The 18,959-nt window shown below is 60.3% G+C and overlaps 1 protein-coding gene across 1 annotated transcript; it reads right to left on the reverse strand.

The window, feature by feature from the left end:
- Window positions 1-1,482: 1,482 nt before the first annotated feature.
- On the reverse strand, window positions 1,483-10,715 carry SHH (sonic hedgehog signaling molecule). Its single transcript, XM_068550206.1, has 3 exons — window positions 10,407-10,715; window positions 4,956-5,217; window positions 1,483-2,279 (listed from the first exon to the last, which is right to left on the reverse strand). The coding sequence occupies exons 1-3, from the start codon at window positions 10,713-10,715 to the stop codon at window positions 1,483-1,485; spliced, it is 1,368 nt and encodes a 455-aa protein (XP_068406307.1).
- Between the last annotated feature and the right edge of the window lie 8,244 nt (window positions 10,716-18,959).

An 18,959-nucleotide genomic window follows, 5' to 3' on the forward strand; every position in this document is an offset into this window, starting at 1 on the left:
TCCCTGCAAGGCCAGGGGGACAGTGCACCCCAACCTGGGTCAACCCAGTGGAGGGAATGAAGTCGGCCAACAATGACACGGGGCCTGGGGAGGAAGATCTGGGTGACTGCCCCAGGCCGTCTCCTCCAGGCAGCCACTGAGGCTGTGCTGGTTAAGCTGGGGGAGGTGAGGGCAGAAGGGCACCCAGCATGGCACCGCCATCCTTTGAGTAGAGAGACTTTCACACAATAAATACAAACAGAGCTGAGGTTTCTCCAGTGACGAAAACAAACGAGTCAATTCGGTTACCTACGTAAGTGGATCTGAATTCACAGTATAAGCAACACATCTAAATATAATACTGGGAACTCTTGTCAGCACTAGGTTTCCCAAACAAAGAAGCCAAAAAAAGGAAAGAAAAAGGGCTGCAACAGGAATTCTTAGTTATTATATACTAACCAGGCTGTGCGTGGCACATTTTATTTCTATAAAACTATTACAAAATATTCAAAAATACATTTTAGTAAATTTACAGCAGTTATTTCTCAATTTATTAATGCAAAAACATCCTTTGTTTTTCTCTGTACAAACTACAGGCTCCATCCTTGTGGGATCATCACTATGTGCGCTTTTAAAAAATATTATTTTCTAATAAATTCTTTGAAGTTAAAAATAACAGAGTTCTTCCAGTTTGTCCAAGAAAAAAAAAAGTGTATGTGTGTGTGTGAGTGTGTAACAGTCTTGACTTCCAAGAATGTGGCCAAAATGGTGATGACAAAGCAAATATTAAACCCAGAAGACAAAACAGGAGATGGCTGTTACATTGGAAACTAGTTAAATTAAAATAATATATTTTCATATTTTACACTATTTCAAAAATGAAATGTAATTCAGTTAAGTATTGATCTCTCAAAAATCTAATTTACAATTCTGTGTATAAAAATATAATTTGTGGACCCCCATGAAGCATGTTTTAGTTTACACTTGCTGAAAAGCAGGAGCGTTGCAAACGAGGCATGGAGAGGACAGAATTTTGCTTTCTGAAAGTCAGGACGAGGGACATGTAGAAAAATAGACTCTGAGCGGGTCGCTTGGCCTCACAAAATAATCTTTCCCCCTGTGAGTACAGTTCACATGATAATAAATTATCCAAGAAACAAACTATTTAAGGCTCTTGAAGGTCCGGTTCATATTATTTTAAAACATCTATTCATACCAAACAAATAAATAGCCAGGAGAGGTGAAAAAATAACCAAAATTAAACAGGAATCAAAAAATTCAAAAATATATATATATAAACTAAACACAACAACAGAATTTCTCGGGGTCTTTGATTCCTTATAGTCTACTTTGGACTGTCCTACTTTTTTATTATTATTAATTATTATTATAATTAAAGTCTCATTTCGTGCGCTTTTTCCGTGTGTCATTTGCGGTATCTCGCCCCTCCCCCCGCCCGCCCCGCCCCGCCCCCTCCCGGTGCCCTCCCCGGCCCCCTGGCCTTCAGCTGGACTTGACCGCCATGCCGAGCGGGTGCAAGGCCTCGCTGTCCAACAGCCAGGTGCCTATTTGGTAGAGCAGCTGCGAGTACCAGTGGATGCCCGAGGCGCCTGGCGCGTCGGGCGCACCTGGCGCGGCCGGGGGCACGCGGCCGCCGCCCCCGCCCCCGCCGCGGTCCGTGCGCGAGGGCGCCAGCGCGGCGAGGAGCGCGTGCGCCAGGCGGTAGGGCGCGAAGGCCCGGTGCGCCCAGCTGTGCTCCTCTATGACCGCGTAGCACGACGCCAGCACCCGGTTGATGAGGATGGTGCCGTGCGCCGTCAGCGGCGCGTACGCGCCCGCGCTCTCCTCGCGCAGCGTCACGCTGTGCACGGCGGCCGGCAGGAGCCGCCGATCCCCGCCGCGCTCGGCCACCACGTACACGTGCTGGCCGGGGCGCACGCTGCTGGCGAAGAGCGCCCGGCGCTCCGGCGCGCCCCCAGGCGGCCGCCCGGCGCCCGACAGCGCCTCGGGCTCCCGGACGGCCGAGCCGTTGTGCGGCGCGACGAAGAGCAGGTGCGCGGCGGTGAGCAGCAGGTGCTCGCGAGGCTCCCGCGTCTCGATCGCGTAGAAGACCTTCTTGGCGCCGTGGTCGCGGTCCAGGAAGGTGAGGAAGTCGCTGTAGAGCAGCCGGCCCTCGTCGTCGGCCGCCAGCACGCGGTCCCCGGGGCGCAGGTCCTTCACCAGCTTGGTGCCGCCCTGCTCCAGGTGCACCGTGGCCGAGCCCGGGAAGCAGCCGCCCGATTTGGCCGCCACCGAGTTCTCTGCGGGGGAAGAGAAGGGAGAGGAGAGGAGACAGGGCGGTGAGTCCCGAGAGGAGGACGCGACTGGAAAGGGGGGCGCACGCTTGGTGTCCCGCGCGCCCAGACCGAGGAAGCGCGTGGCTCCGGGGAGAGATGCCAGGCTGGTCCCGCGCGGACCTCCCTCCCCCCATCCCCACCGCCTCGGTGACCGAATTCAGACGCAGACGCATTCCTTAACGACTCTCTTAGGATTGGACTGGCGGTGACAAAGGTCGATTGGCGTCTCCGGCGGGAGGCCGGTTACACTCCTTCCCTTTCGCCGCCCCCCTCCGCCGCCGGCTCAGCACACACCCAACCTCGCCACGAATTCAGAGGGTATTTGCTCTCCACTTGGATTCCTCAGGAAGCCTCCTTGAGCTCACCCGGGCGCCGGGGCGCACCCTCCTTTGCTCCCGCCTCCGGCGCGGGGCGCAGCGCCCCCTCGTGCGCTCCGCACCCGGGCTGCGCGGCGGGGACCCTCGGCCGCTCCCCGCCCCCACCCCGCCCCCAGTGCCCAGCGGGGGTCTTGGTGTCGGCCGGTTGGTGTCGGCCGGTTGGGGGCGAGGGCGGGGCTGAAAAATAGCTGTAGTAGTTGTAGCAACTGGACAAACATTCCAGAGAACTGGCCGAGGTGTGAAAATCCGGGGCTTGTGTGGATCTTCTAATTAAAATCCAATAAAGGGCTCGCCACTGTCATTGTAATTTCTGCAACAAATGGGAGGCGCTCTTGGAAGAGGGGCTCCTTCCATCCCCCCCACGCCTTCTCGGCTCCCTCTCTCTCCAGCTCTGGGCCGCCCCCTCCCTATTTGCTCAGGTGCAACCCCCCCGCCGCACCCCCGGCGATTCACACGCGGGCTCTCCAGAAGCCCGGGCCTCACAAGCACTATTTGCACAGCCAGGCCTCTCTTCCAAGCACTCGAGATGTGTATTTGAATTTTAAATGGCGGGGCCTGCTCCGAGCTCTGGAAGCGCCGGGTTCTCAAGGCCCCTTGACTACCCGCTTTCTCCGGCCTCTGTCGCTCTCTGAGGCTCACTGTCCCGAGGACAATAATCGGAGTCGGGCGGCGCGCAGGGGGCCGTGGAGGAGGGGCGGGGACGTCCCCGTCTTCTTTGCATTCCAATCTCCGGGATCCTGCTTTTTGCAAATAGAGATCGCGAGAAAGAATCTTCCTGCTGGAATTACTGAGGGCTTTTAATCTTCTCATCGTTTTCTCTGGCATGAAGTGCGGGGCCGGCCTTTGGAGGCCCGACATAGCCGCCCGGAATGCGCCCGGGACGCAGGCGAGCCCGAGGCGTCGAGTCGCACGACCCTGCTTGACACGCAGCGCCCCGCGCCCGGCCCGTGTGCGCGGAATGCCAATGAGCGGCTCTGCGCGCCCGGCCCGGCTCCCCCGGCGGGGTCCCGGGCCGCACGACCGCTGCTCATTTGCGAGGAGACCTCGAGGGACCCCCGCCAGGGGGACCCCGCGGACAGGGGTGGCCCGGAGGGGGCCGCGCGCCGCGCCGCCCCGCCGTTTAGGAGCCCCGCGAAGTCGGGGCGCGCCTCCCCGCCCTGCTGGCGTCTGAGACCCTTTCCCGGGCTCTAAGCGCAGACCTTCTCCCCAGCCTTACGCACCTTTTCTTTCTGTTGTTACAGGAGGCCACTACTTTCCTTACCTCCAAAGTGTGCCTCGACACTTTGAACGTGTTTTTCTACTGACATACGCTATTAAAATACAGTTTAGGAGACAAACAGGCGAAACTTGGGGTGGGGGGAGACGCAGTTCTTCCCAAATTCACTGTGAACTGCCTTGCTAAATGCGCCGGCTTCTGCCTAGAGTTGGAGAGACCTGCTTCAGTGGAGCTGGGGCTTGTGCGCGCGCGCGCGCGCCTTCCTGCAGGAGCTGTTCCTCGCCAGCAACAGCGTGTGGCGTTGCAGGCCCAGGGAAGTCAGCCTCACGCAGCAGGGCGGGGGCTCCAGCTGCAGGCTTGGCTTTCCTGGCCCTGCCTGTGGCTCAGGGCAGCCCAGCTGGTTCCTAATAAGGACGGATGCTTCTGGGCTTGCGGCCTCCAGATGTTGGAAGTGGTAACTACCGGCTTTATTACCTCCCATCAGGCCTCCTCCCAAAGGCCGAGTGAGTTAAGTTAGTTCAGAAGCCACAGGCGCTCAGGGGGGAAGGGAGTGGACCGGGGCTTCCACCCCGGGCAGAACCTCCTGTGCCGGGTGCGGGCCGATGGCGAGTGGGGAGTCGTTCATTCTTAAGCTCTATTGAGACAGGGGCTCTGGGCCAGAGCTGGCCGACTGGGCAGGGCTGCAGTCTCTCACCAGGACAGTCCCCCCGCCCCACCATCTTTCCTCCCTGTCTCTGCCACCTGCAGCAGGGACTCCGGAAACAGGGGTGGGAGAAGGCTCGAGAAGCCAGATGCCCTCTGCATCTGGGCTCAGAGAACGTGGGCCTCTGTGGCCTCAAAGGTAGGGACAGCTCCCGGCTGGGGACTGGGACAGGCCTCACGGAGTCCATTCCCGCCACAGCAACACCAGTCATCACCCAATCCCCTCCCCGCCTGCCCCCCTCCTCCCCACTTTCCTCTTGCCCGTGAGCCAGGCTTTGGGGCACAGATCTGGAGCTGCTGGGGGGTGCTGTCGGCATGGTTGGGTGGGTGGGCCCGCCCCCTCACCTGCTTTCACCGAGCAGTGGATGTGCGCTTTGGACTCGTAGTAGACCCAGTCGAAGCCGGCCTCCACGGCCAGGCGTGCCAGCATGCCGTACTTGCTGCGGTCGCGGTCCGAAGTGGTGATGTCCACGGCGCGGCCCTCGTAGTGCAGCGACTCTTCTGAGTGGTGGCCATCTTCGTCCCAGCCCTCTGTCACCCGCAGCTTCACTCCTGGCCACTGGTTCATCACGGAGATGGCTAAGGCGTTCAACTTGTCCTTGCACCGCTGTGGAGAGAAGGGGGCACCCAGCGCCCGTGAGTGTCCGGGCCTGCCCCAACCCTACCCCTGGGCTGCTCTGCCCAGCCCCCCAGGATGCGGGCTGTGCGCAGAAGTAGGGAGACAAGGCCAGGCCTGGAACGGGCCGGCCTGCTCCGGAGAGGGGGAGCTCGGCTAGGGAGGAGGGGGTGGCATCAGTAGGCGGAGCACATCCTCTTGGAGGAGACGTGAGCGCCTTTCTCCACACCTGAAATAGCAGGGCCCCTGTCAGGGCCTGAGAAGCAGATGAAATGTCTGTCTTCGAAATAAGTAAACTGCGTGTTTTTGGACAGTGGCTGCAGAAGCCGCCAGGAGCACCCTAGGCTATGGCCCGCGCCCTCCACGATGCCCTCCACGCCCCTGCCCTCTTCTGTGGCCCCATCGCTCCGCACCTGTGCAAGGCTCCACCCAACTCCCTGGACAAACTCCCTCTCCGGAGGCGGGAGAGAGGCCCCGGGTGCAACTTAGCCGTAGAAAGAAAAATACACGGTATACTTCTTACAGAGTTAAAAGCCTCGCCTTATCTCTGCCCTGTGCCTATCTGAGGTGAGAATTAAGCCAAAGGTAGAGAGGGTGGTGGGACCCTGATAGCAGCCGAAGGGGTGGGGGAACCAGAAGTGAAAGGCAACCAGGTGAGTTATAATTTTCAATAAGACCAGGGCCGGATGACAAACATTCTTTATCTGGACAGCCACATTCCTTTTCCCCGTGGAACTCTTTTCTCCCGGCTTTTCTGTGGTCTGATTGTGTCTCTTGTTTTCCTTAACCTGTTCCCTCCCCCCCTCTTGTTTTCTTGGCCGGCGCAGAATGGTGTCCTGCAAGTTTGAAGAGCCAACTTAAGAGGTGGGGGAAGGGGAGGGGGGAGGGGAGGGGGGGAGGGGAGGGGAGCCAGAGAGGCCTGGGGCCTCTGAGCTCTTGCCTTAGGGAGGCTTCTTCTGGAAACAGCCCTTGGGGTTCCCCCCCCCCTCCCACAAGGAAGCTGCCAGTAGGAGTAAAGAAGCAGTGAATAGGCGGGACTCAAGCCAGGGTAAAGCTGTGGGAGTTCCCGTATAATTCTCGGGTCCCATTCAGACAAGGATGCAAGAAAGAGTTGAATCACGTGCATGTTTGTGTGGGCAGTAACTCACTGGACGTTTATACTGCGGCTGGTGCGGGGTTGAAAAAAGGGGAGGTGGTGACAAAATCATGATGGGGGCATCCCCCAGAGAGGCAGACTCGGGGGGGGGGACAGGGGACAATTCCAAGTTGACTGCTGCAGAGGGTAGGGCTGATATCCGGGCGGGGACCCCGGTTACCGAGAGGACCAGCCGGCCCCGGCAAGGACCCTGTTATAGCCTGGGGGAACTCTTTCTTACAGAGCGCAGGGAGGCGGAGGGCTCCTGCAAGGGCCGTTGCCGCGTTTTAAGGGGATGCGGCCGATTGCGCGACAGGAAAAGTCCTGTGTAGTTGGCAGCAGTAAAAGCCAGTATATGGTTGTAGAGTTAGACATACAGCAAGTGTGTGTGTGTGTGTGTGTGTGTGTGTGTGTGTGTGCGCGCGCGCGCGCGCGTGGTGGAGGGAGGGCAGAAGGCTAGGGGGCGGTCCTGGTAACAGGTCAGCGCTTGCAGGTTTCTGGGCCCGCCAACAGTTTTCTTAAAAAAAAAAAGAAAAGTCAGAAGGACAGAGTTTGAGTGAGGTCATCTTGAGGATTGAATGCGTTTTACATGAAAATCAATCAGTAAACCAGGGTCAGTTGAGAGCCGGGATGTGGAACCGGCTGCGCAGGCGCACACCACCGACGCGCACACGCAGACAGTCGCTTCCCGAGCCCCCATCGCACCCCAGCTCCCTGCTTTCGGGGGGCAGATGAAGCGTTCAATGGCTTCCCCCGGGGCCGCTGGCGAGGAGGAGGGCAGGAAGGGGAGCACGCGTACCATCCCCCAGCGTTCTGAGCTGCGCCACTCTGGCAATGGAGACCCCAGGCGAGGAGCCCAGGGCCGAGGCAGGCCCGGGCTCCGCCAGGCGCAACGCGGCCTCGGCCCGCGGCTGCAAGAGTCTCTGCGCCCCGGCCGGGCGGGATCGTCGCGGGCAGAGCCGGGAAGCCCGGGCCGGTTATCAATTCACTGGGTCGTGTGCCGCGAATCAACCCCGCCTCTGTGCAGCCACTGTGAAGCCCACAGGGGCCGACGGGCCCGGCTTTGTGTCGGCGGAGGCCAAGTTGTTCCCCACGCCTGAGCTCCCGCCACCTCCCCAGTCTGCGCAGCCGCTCCGCGCCCGGGAGCCGAGCAGGGACTGTCACCGCCGACGCCCACGGGCTTCCCCAGCGCGGGGGAGGGGGTGTCCCGACTTCAGAAGGGTCTCCTCGGGTCCCCGCACACACCTCTCGCCGCTCCTCCACCCCCCCCCTCCGGAAAACCAGGCCCCTGCCTTCAAACCCACACCTGAGCGCCGCTCCCCGGGGCCGCCACGCACCCGGAAATCTGCCCAACGTGGCGCCTCGGGCCGGTCCCCGGCACAGCCCGCAGGCCGGCCCCTCGCGGCCTCCTGCCCCCTCGGAGCCCCTCGGCACCGCGGCCTGCGGGGAGAGCGTGTCTGTCTGCGCTTCCCCCTCTCGGAGTTAATATTAACCAGGAGCTCCTGCGTTCCTGAACTGCTCTGAAAGTTCCACTGGGGACGATCTTGCCATGGTTGAGGGACTTGGGCGGCAGTCACATTAGGGAGACAGAGACACGCAGAGACGGGGGAGGAGGGACACGCACCCGAGAGCAGAGTCTAGGTGGTTATCTTAAGTGGGGGGCCGGCGGGGGAGCAGGTGCCCCAGGAGCCCGGGAGGCGTTGCCGCTTCCCCTTCCCCCGGCCCTGCCCTCACCTCCCAGGTCCCCCGCCTTCCCCACTTTAACTCTTAGGACCGGGGACGCAGGAAGGACGGGGAAGGGGTAAAGCAGGGGGCGCCTTTCAGGCCACCCCCCCTCCCCAGCCTCCAGGTTTTTAGGGCACGTTTTGGGGTCCGTGGCACACGCCTGGCCTGGCTCTCCCCACCCCACCCCGACGGCGGCTGCCCCTCCCCCCTCCTTTTGTGCTGGGAACGGGAATAGCCACTGCCCAGGGAAAAAAAGTATTTGTTTTCGTTTCGTTCGTCTGAGGGAAGTTGACAGAAGGTCAGAAGTTCAAATGCTGCCAGCGCACGCTGCGGCCAGAGCGGCCGGGCGCCGGGCCGCGCGGCTGTAGGTCCCGGCGGGGCGGCCGGGGGCGGCGGGGCGAGGGACCCGGCGGGGGGCTCGGGCCGGGCGCCCAGGCCCGCGAGGCGCCTCCGCCCTGGAACCGGCTTCTCCCTCCCGCCCGGGCCCGCCGGGCCCGCCCGCGCCGCCTCGCCAGCCGGGCCGTCGGAGCGCCGCCGGGAGCCCTGGCCGAGCCCGCGCTCGGGCGCGTGGAGGGGCCGGCGGGCGGCCGCAGCCCAGCCCCGCGCGCACTGAAACCCGAGCCGCGGGATCGATAACCCGGGAGTAAGTGGAGCCGAGAGGCGTCTGCCCGGGTGCGCGGCTCCGCGCGCTCGCACTTGTAGGTGGGGCGGCGAGGCCCGGGGACCCGGGCAGGGCGCGGGCCGGGACCCGCTCCCTCCCGCGTCGGCCCGGCGCGGACCGCGGCGGCCGCTGAGCTCTCCGGCTCGGGGACCTCCGGCGTCCCCGCCCCCCCCCCCCCCCCCGCTTCCTCTGGCCTCGCGCCCCTCTCCCCGGTGCCGAGGGATCCCGGGAAGGCCCCTGCCCTGCCGCCGGGACCGAGGGTGACCAGGGGGTCGGAGCCCCAGACGAGCCGGAGAAGCGCCCGCAGCTGGCCGCACGCGCAGGGCACCCCACGGCCTGCGCAGAGTTAATTGCGGCTCGCGCTGCTCTCGGGCACAGGCGCGCGCGTCCACACTCGCGGTCCAGATTTAAGGTGGTCGGGAGCAGATGCGAGAGAGCCGGGGATGAGGACCCTCTCCTCCCCTCCCTCTCCGCCTCCGTCCGTCAGCTGGAGCCCGCTACCCCGCCTGCCCCTGGCCTTCCTCGGCTCCGCAGCAAGGCCGGGCATCGGGCTGGGGAGCGGAGCGGCCGGGAGGTGTCTCCTCGGTCCCTCCCACCCCCAGCCTCCCCTGCACTTGCGCCCCGCCAGCGCCGCTCCGTCAGCTGCGGTGCGCTCCTGGCCCTAAAGGTAGGACTTGAATATTTTAATAGGGCAATAAAAAAGATGTTGACCTATATTTGCCAGGAAATCCATTTCTAGCTTCAGTTATACGTGCCTGGAGTTGCAGAAAGTCTGCCATTGACGGGCAGATTGGCAGCCAGAGGTCTCAAACGGAGGCGGAGAGGGAGAGAGGAATGCGTGTTTTGCTTCGGTTCTTCTTTCCAGCCCCCCCTCCCGCTAATATCTAGTCGCTCCTAATTTCCTATGCAAGCAGGTTGAAAACTAGCGTGATGCAATGCCAGTAAGTTCTAAGTCCCTCCCCTCAAGTACCGCGGGCTCGGGAGAATAAGAGGGCATCCTTAAAGAAATATCGATACATTCACACTCTGACGGGCACAAGTGCCAGCGATGGAATCGCAGTGGAGCTATGTGATACGGTCAGGGACCAGCCCAGCCGCCTCTGGAGCCCCGACCTTTTGTCAGCCCGGCCTCCTGGCTTTTCCAGTTGAGGGTCTTTGGTGGGGGGCAGCGGGGGGGGGGGTAGTAGTGGTGGGAAAGAAAAACACAGAGGAGGAGGGAAACGTGTAAGCGCCGAGGCTACACTTGTACAGTGATCTGGACGCCACTTTATGTTTATGGGGGGGATGCTTGCCCCCTCTCTCCATTCCCACTCCCAACTTGGAAAGGACAGGCCCCCAAAGTGAAGGTCTCCCCAAGTTACAAGCCAGAGCTGAGGCAGGATGGGAAGGCCATCCCAGCAGGACATATCAAATCAGGGCCATCCAAGGACCACATCTCCTAGCGTCCTTATCCCCACCCCCCAGCCTAAACTTCTCCAGCTGGACCCTTCACCTCCATTCCCCTCCAGGAAGAGGAAGGGATGGTAGGCCGGCAGGTGGGTGGGGAAGCAGAGGGCAAAATCGGCTCTCTACCTGCCTGAAGAGCAAACAGACAGAACGGCAGGGTTACACATAACCCCTTGAAAGCGACACATTCCCCGCCCCGTGCTGGGTTTCTACCTGAGTCATCAGCCGGTCCGCTCCAGTGTTTTCTTCATCCTTAAATATGATGTCAGGGTTGTAATTGGGGGTGAGTTCCTTAAATCGCTCCGAGTTTCTCGTGATCTTCCCTTCATATCTTCCACTGGCCCCTAGGGTCTTCTCAGCCACGTTGGGGATGAACTGCTTGTAGGCTAAAGGGGTCAGTTTTTTTGGGTTCCGCCTCTTCCCAAATCCCCGGCCGGGTCCGCACGCCAGCCCCGAGCACATCAGCAGCGAGGAGACCAGCACCACCAGCAGACATCTCGCCAGCAGTAGCATCTCGTCCATGGAGCCCAGGGACCTCACGGCTGGCCCGAGCAGGTCTGAGTGCGCGAGGGTGCGGGTGTGCGAGTGTGTGTGCCCGTGCGCTCTCCCTCCCTCGCTCGCTCCGGCTGGCTGCTGGCGCCCTCGCTCTCTGCCTCGCTCTTTCTCTTCCTATATAACCTTGCCCGCCGCCGCTGCGGGGGACTCGCCACCGATCCCCACCCAGACGGGGGCTGGAACGGCAGGCTGCTGGCCGCTGATAACGGAACACATCGGAGTTGGGGCTCAAGACAGCAATCAAAAGACAAAAAGAGTCTGATTTTAAATGGTAGCAAGCCTGAGAGCTTGTGCGAGAGGCTGTCTTCAGTACTATATTATAGCTGGCAGGGGCGTATCTGATTGGCCAAAGCAGCACAGGCTTGTCTTCTGATGTTTAACCCTAAAAAAGACTAATTTTTTTTTTCTGTGGCTGCTTTATTTTTACCTGAAGGCTTCTAGTTAAAAGAGAAAAACATCTTTACTAAGACAAAGGTGAGAGGGAGAGAGGAGGCACGTCGCTGAGGATAACATCAGCTACCCCCTGCCCGGGGCACACCTCCCGTTCCCCCTTCACTTTCTCCAGAATGGTAGATGCTTCAGTTAAAACCAACTTAAGTTTTTAAAGGACAATCTAGACCCACCGCCATCCCCCCCACCCCAAGCTTCCATCACCAAACAAATAGTCTCTCAAATGTTTGAGGGGCAAAGCTGCCCAGGTCTTATCTAAATATTTTCCCAGAGACTTTATCATGCAGGCCAGGGCTCCCTGCAGTTGAAAGAAAGAGGGGCCTGTGCCCCCTCCCGAATATTCCAGTTGCCACGACTGGCCGGGACTGTACGTAACGTAATGCTATTCGAAGTGCTTTAAGCACCTTAGAAAAACTTGAAAATACTGCTCCTTTATTGTGTTTCAATTAATGCATTCTTTTTAACTCTCTGGAAGTGGAATGGAGGCGTGCTCAGGGGCTGGTGCAGAGTGAGGTGAGGGGACAATCCGGCTGGCTGGGCCCGAGCGGGTCTGGGGGCTGCAGCCCAGCTCAGAGGAGGGAGCCGGTGCCGGTGCCTGCGTGGTGGGCGGAGGCCCATTGTGCCTGGGGGCAGCGGCGAGTGGGCAAGGCTGTGCACACACCGCCCCCACGATTCAATCGATCGGAGCAAAGTGCAGGCCAGGGGATGAGCTGGATGTGGAATTCAGGTTCCTTCCACATCATGCCGAGCTGGCTTTCCCTGGAGCTTGACAAGCCCGTCCTCAGGGTCCTGGGGGCTGTAGCCCGAGTGGGGCAGGGCCCTGGGGGCACAGTGTTCTGGTCAAAGAGGGGCGTGCAGAAGAGGGCTCGGTGCTCAGAGCCGGCAATGCTGGAGCCCCAAATTCCTGCACTTTGAGAAACAAACTAACTTAAAAAGTCTTATTTAAACCAGGAAAGGAAAATCGGAGAGTCCCCCTTTTTGCAGAATATGCCCTCCTCCTTCTGGGCCCTTCCTGTCTCACTCTGACACAGCAACTGCTCTGGAGTGGGACGCGGGAGCGAGGGCCCTTCGTGTGGAGTGGACGGAGCGAGGCCCGGCTGACACTCTGTGCAGTTAGGCGCTCTCCCTTGACCCCAGCCTGGCTGGGGGCAGCGCGAGAGGCCGGGTCAGTCCTCAGAACAATGGGACACTTGCCGCAGTCTGGGTAAGCTCCAGTGCAGACAAACTTTTCCTCTGGGTGTGGGGAGCGTGGAAGGGGACATCGAAAGAGGCTGTAGTTGGGCCTTTGCAGACACTGAGCATCTCCAAGGCTCTGCTGGCCAGGAGCGCATCTCCACCCCGCCTTTTCTATTCTCTGATTTGTGAAGCATCAACCCAACTTCCTCAAGGCCTCCCAGTGGAACCGATGCAGCAAGGTCACGCCGTCCTGGACCCAAGAGAGTGGGCCTGCTTGAAGTGGTCGCCACACAGCAAGTGTTGTGACACCGCTGGGCATGGGGGCTTGAGAAGCCACCGGGCGCGCTGGGGACACTCCAGCCTCCTGATTGCCCTCCCCCACTTGGCATCTCACTCCAGTCCCTTCCCTTCACCCCTCTTTTTCCGCTCAGGCAAAGGCGAAGGGGCCGCAGCACCGGGTCTCAACCCCCTGGCTGGAGACCGGGGAGCCCATGTGGCCACCGCATGAGCAGGGATGCCCGCCCGAGATCTCGCAGGTGCCGGGACCCCCCCCAGACCGGGAGCAAGGCTGGCGCTTCGGGAGCCAGAGCCTGAGCTGCAGAGAGCTCTGCATGGCCCGGAGACTTGGGGGCTCGGCTCCCTCCAGGTGGGGAGCAGGCAGGACAGGAGGTGGGAGGTCCGGCCGTCAGGCCTCCTCGGCCCAGGGGCCCAGGCTCGGGCCGAAGCCACCTCCCTGTCCCTCTTGGCCAGCCCTGGACACCCCGAGAGCCTGCCGGAGCCGCCTGCCTGGGGGCTGGCCAATCCTCAAGAATGAAGTAACGATGGACCGTAAACCCACCACACTGATGCCCGAGTTGCCTGCATTCCGAGGGCCTGCTCCCTGTCGTGGGTGGGGCTGGGGTGGGATGGGGAATCAGGACAAAGGTCAACTGTAGTTTGTGTTTATTGCCCTGGAAACAAGGGCACCAGCCAGCCACCCCAGAAGCTGAAGTCTCAGCCTCCCCCCACTTCCCCTTCCTTTCATCCCGCCCCCTCCCCACTTCCCAGACAGCAGACACTGTCCTCTTCCACCTCCAGACGCCAGATGGCTCCCTCTCTTTGCCTTTGCCCCTCCAGACAATCTGGGCCCCTCCCCGTGCGGGTCAGAGGTTCTAAACCCCAGCCTCTTCCTGACCTGGCCCGACATCCCAGGTAACCCTCAGGAGCCATTTCTAATTTGTCTGGGCTCTGCCCTTCTTTCCCATGGTCATCTGCCTTCCTCCCTCCATACCCCCTCCCCACCTCCATCCTCCCATCCCTCCCCACCTCCATCCCTCCATCCCTCCCCACCTCCATCCCTCCATCCCTCCATCCCTCCATCCCTCCATCCCTCCCCACCTCCATCCCTCCATCCCTCCCCACCTCCATCCCTCCCCACCTCCATCCCTCCCCACCTCCATCCCTCCCCACCTCCATCCCCCCATCCCTCCCCACCTCCATCCCTCCATCCCTCCCCACCTCCATCCCTCCATCCCTCCCCACCTCCATCCCTCCATCCCTCCCCACCTCCATCCCTCCATCCCTTCCCACCTCCATCCCTCCATCCCTCCTCAACTCCATCCCTCCCCACCTCCATCCCCCATCCCTGCCCACCTCCATCCCCCCATCCCTCCCCACCTCCATCCCTCCCCACCTCCATCCCTCCATCCCTTCCCACCTCTATCCCTCCATCCCTCCATCCCTCCATCCCTCCCCACCTCCATCCCTCCATCCCTCCATCCCTTCCCACCTCTATCCCTCCCCAGCATCCCTGTTGAGGACAGGTGGCTGCCTGTCTTCTGCCCCCACCCCCAGGAGGCGCCTCCCGGGCCCGGCCCCTGCCTTCCCACCAGCCCCCGCCGCTAGATGGCCTCCTCACTCTGCCTTCAGGCTCTGGGCTGCAGGTTTGGGAAATATGTGCAGACCCGGTTGGGGGGGCCCCTGAAAGCGGGGCTAGACAACTTGGTCCATCCTCCCCTGATCCCCCCGTTAGTTTTGCAATCCCCCATTTCCCTTTTCCCAGTGTGGTACCCGCTGGGCCCTGCAGCTGGCACTCTGGCCTCCCCATCGAAGCCTCTGCCCACCACACTTGTCCAGGGCTCGCCCGGACTCCAGTCTCTGGGTTAGGGCTCTAATCTTACAACCCCTCCTCCCTGTATCACTTTGACTTCTCTTCCTAATAATACTTGTACTCATTCTCTTTCCATCCAATCATCCAGTTTCAATTTCTTTCTGATTTTGTTCCAGTTTTGGCAAATTGAGTCTCTGTTGCTACAGTTCTCCTAGTGATCGCCAGCCAGGCCCCCTCTGAATTTTGGAGGGAGGGGGCCCTTCAGCACTGCTCTCCTAACCCCATGTTCCTTGCTGACCCTGGACCTGGGGGATGGGTCTCCAGCTTCCCGGAGGGGTCCAGGGAAGGCCCTGCTGTTCACAAGTGGAGCCCTCACCTGGGTGCACAGCAGCTGCTGGCCACCCTGCATGCATGTCCCCAAAGAGCTGCAGCAGTGGCGGTGGCAGTGGCAGGAGGAACTGGTGGGGAGGCCCCCAGCTCTGGCTGTGCTGGCACGAGGGGCCAGCGGGGCAGTGCCGTCCTCGCGGGCTGGTGCTTGCAGGGCAGCAATTAGCAGAGCAGAGCGGAGAGAGGGCCCCCCCGCCAGGGGATGGGCAGGCTGCCGCGAGCTGCAGCAGGCCTGGGGGTAGGACCTGGGCGTCTTCCAGGCCTCAGGCACTCTCTGAAGCAGCAGCACAGGTGGCATCGAGGCCCCTTCTATCCTGAGGACCTACGATTCCCTCCCTTAATGGGAAGGGCCTGGTGGGCCCAAGCTGCTGCACGGCCAAGGGGCTGCGTGTATCTCCAGGGGCCAGAGCTGGGTTTGGAGCGGCCAGGCTCAGACTCAGCCCTGCCTCTGGGGGGTGGGCGCTGCGGACGAGGTGCACCCGTCCAGGGAGTGAGGACTCCGGGCTGCATCTGCCTGTGTCCTGTGCCCGCCGGGCTGGTAGAGCCCCTGGCTGGCTGTCTCCGCCGCTCTGAAGGAGGGTAGCTGCGACCCTTCTTGGCAGGAAGCAGAGCGCTTACATCATCTGGGCAACTTCTGTGCAGACGTTTTCTTTTAAATAAAAAAGGGATGCAGTGCTGACACGCAGAAACAGGCCATTTCTCTGCAGGAGCAGAGAGCGCGCAGAGGCTCCCCAGGTGGGGGCTTCGGCCTTTGCCCTCAGCTGTCCAGGGAGCGTCCCCGGCATCGAGACTCCCGGGTCCCAGCCGCCGGGGCACCTTTGTGGCTCCAGGTCTGCCCTCCTCCGCCCTCTCCCTCTTGGCCAGTCACCCGACCGCTCCTGAGCCCCGTTGCACGGCGGCCATCAAGCCTGTGCTTCCACGTCAGCCTCGTCCAGCAGCCTCTCTACGGCGGGAAACAGAGAGCCGGGGCTGGCCCTACTCCCCCGCTGCGAGCATCCCTCCCGGCCCCTTAGGTTCGTCCCTCGGACACCTCGGCCCCTCCCTGGGGATGCACCTCTGGTTTGGGGTGGCTTCCCGGGGCCTTTTGGCTATGTCGGGCAGCAGCCATGTGTGGAGTTGGGGAGGCCCTGGGGGTCCCACTTGGTCAGGCAGCTTCCAGAAGGTGCCTCCCCTCCCCCACCCCCCTTCTTTGCTGTCGTGAAAGGGGGCGATGCCACATCCCTCTTAAGATGCACAACCAAGAGCAAGAAACACAGAGGCAGCGGGCGGAGGGGGCCAGGCAGGGGCAGCGGAGGGGCTCGGAAGCGGGGGCAGGCGTGTCAGGAGGTGGGATAGGGCGCAGAAGGGGAAACTGAGGTGCGGACACACATTGGGGCTTGACAACGTTAGCAAAAGCCGCTGGGACCTTAGCAGTTCGGCAGACCCTGGACCCAACATTTGGGGGGTGCTAACAAGAACCCCTGGGAGGGTGGCCGGTGGCTCTGGCTGGGGGGGCAGTTTCCCGGGGAGACAGATGCCACACCACAGGGCTCGGCCCTCTAGGGGCTGGGCAGGGAGGGGAAGGGCGCTGTGGGTGAAGGAGGCGCCGTCCCCGGGGGGTTCCATGGCCCCTCACCTGGTGGAGGAGTACAGCACAGGGGCCTGGCTGATGGGGGTGCCCTCTTGTGTTTGCCAAGCATCTCACCCAGAGAGTGCCACTCGGTGAGAAGGGAAATCTCACCTGTGACTTTGGGTAATCATATTTGCTTATTCACTGTTTATTATACCTTTTCATTGTGGTTAGATAAAATTCAATTAATCAATGCACACAACCCATTGCGCAGGAAACGAGGGAAACGAGGTACAGAGAGGTGAGATCTACTGTCCGGGCACTTGCAGAAGATGTGACAGAGGGTGGCCCTGCCCTAGAGGCAGGCTCAAGGTCTCTGCCAGGCTGGTGCCAGCACAGATGAGCAGCAGGTGACTGTGCCCAAGGCCCCTTAGCAGTGAGTGGTCAGCATGGACCAGACTGACCTCTGTCTCCAAGCTCCGGGTTCTGCACTCCTGAGTCCCAGGAGAGACACCCAGCAACGCTGTGTTTCCAGGCTGGCCGTGGGGCTGGCCCCTGAGCTGTGGGCAGAAACGTGGGTTTCAGGTTAGGCATGCTCAAGGACATCGTTTCTATGAATCCTTAAATTATTTATGTATTTATTTTTTAACATCTTTATTGGAGTATAATTGCTTTACAATGTTGTGTTAGTTTCTGCTGTATAACAAAGTGAATCAGCTATACGTATACATACATCCCCATATCTCCTCCCTCTTGCGTCTCCCTTCCACCCTCCCTATCCCACCCCTCTAGGTGGTCACAAAGCACCGAGCTGATCTCCCTGTGCTATGTGGCTGCTTCCCACTAGCTATCTGTTTTACACTTGGTAGTATATATAAGTCCAGGCCACTCTCTCACTTTGTCCCAGCTTGCCCTTCCCCCTCCCCGTGTCCTCAAGTCCATTCTCTATGTCTGCGTCTTTCCTTGAATTATTGATCTCTCAGATGACTGTGGAAAAGAACACAGCGCAGCATGAGAGAAACCTTTAAAGAAGAGCAGTCTTCCTGGGCTGGCCTCTCTGTGAGATGTCTCTGTTTTAGGACTTGGGACCTTCACCTGGAGGGGACCACGGCTGCTTCCGTATGACAGAGATTGTCAGACGCAGGACTTCCAAAGCCCGCCTCACCTCCCTCCGGGTCCTCTGTTACTGTTACTCAGCATTCTGTTCACCACGTGACAGCGTGTGGGTCTCCAGGGCCTTTGATCAGCCCCGTCGGGGAGGGAGCGGCCTCCAGCTTTTCGGGTTGTCTGTCTGCAGGATGGGGAGCAGAGGTGGTCCGACACACGACCCATCACTGTGGCAGGAAGCTGCGCCTTTCTTCCCTCTTTGCCAGAGCGCAGCTTTTGCTGGTTTCAGTCTGATTTTTCAAACGGATTCTTGTGATACATAGATCCAGGCAGACAGCACGATTCCCCACAGCTAAGTCAGCCCGGTCCTCCTGTGGCCTCATAAGCTCCAGGTTAGGGTCCCGTCATCTCGGGCGGGATAGAGCATCTGGAAGTCTCACCGACTGCCTTTTGCCTCTTGGTCTCTGAGTGTGTTTATTTTTGCACCATTCTGTGCTCTGTCCTGGTTGTCCTGATGTGGACTAATTCCCCAGGGCTGCTGGAACGAAGCGCCACAGACTGGGGCTTAAGACAACAGACATGCACTATTTCACAGGCTGGAGGCCAGAGGCCTGAGCTCCAGGGATTGGCAGGGCCATGTTTCCCCGACGGCGCCACGGAGGGGTGTCTCCCTCGCCTTTCTCTTAGCCTCTGGTGTTGCCGCAGTCCTTGGCATCTTACGGTTTGTCGATGCATCGCTCCAGCCTCTGCCTCCATGGTCCCCTACCTGGCCGTCCCCTCCCTGGGTGCCTGTGGTCTCTCCTCCTCTTAGAAAGACACCAGTCACTGGGTTGGGGCCCACCTTACACCAGTGTGGCTTCATCTTCACTAATTCCACCTGCAAAGACCCTAGTTCCCACTAAGGCCATACTTGCAGGTACCGGGTTGGTGTTGAACAAGTCTTTTTGGCCCCAGCTGAACCCACCACAGATGGATTAAACATTAGCTTTTCAGTAAGAGGCCACGTTCTCTCCAGCCCCTGCAGGTAAACTCTTGGTCAGGACAAACAAGACCTGGGACCTTGTTTCCTCCTGGGCTGAAAGGAGGTGATTAGGATCTGAGAGCTGTGATTCGTGTTGCTGCAACTTGTCTCTTGTTTGTAGGGCAGAAGCCGCATCACAGACGGTGCTCTACCCGAGTCGACGGTATCACGCAAACTCCTCGTGTGCAGCACGTGTTTGCAGATCTCGCTGGAGCCCCCGGCAGCCCTTGGGGGGGGGGGTGGGCGAGGCGGGGCGCATCGTGCTTCTGTCACAGGTGAGGTGACAGAGGCCACAGGGCTCCCTACCAAGAGCTGGCATCCGATCTGGGCAATTCCCCCCCTCCCCAGAGCTGCAGCCCACGGTTCTGGGGTCTTTAATCATAAATGTCTCTTTTGATTAACTTAGACGGGGCAGATTCCAGACTTATTACT

This window comes from Eschrichtius robustus, chromosome 8 (assembly GCF_028021215.1).
Source record: "Eschrichtius robustus isolate mEscRob2 chromosome 8, mEscRob2.pri, whole genome shotgun sequence".
NCBI lineage: Eukaryota > Metazoa > Chordata > Mammalia > Artiodactyla > Eschrichtiidae > Eschrichtius > Eschrichtius robustus.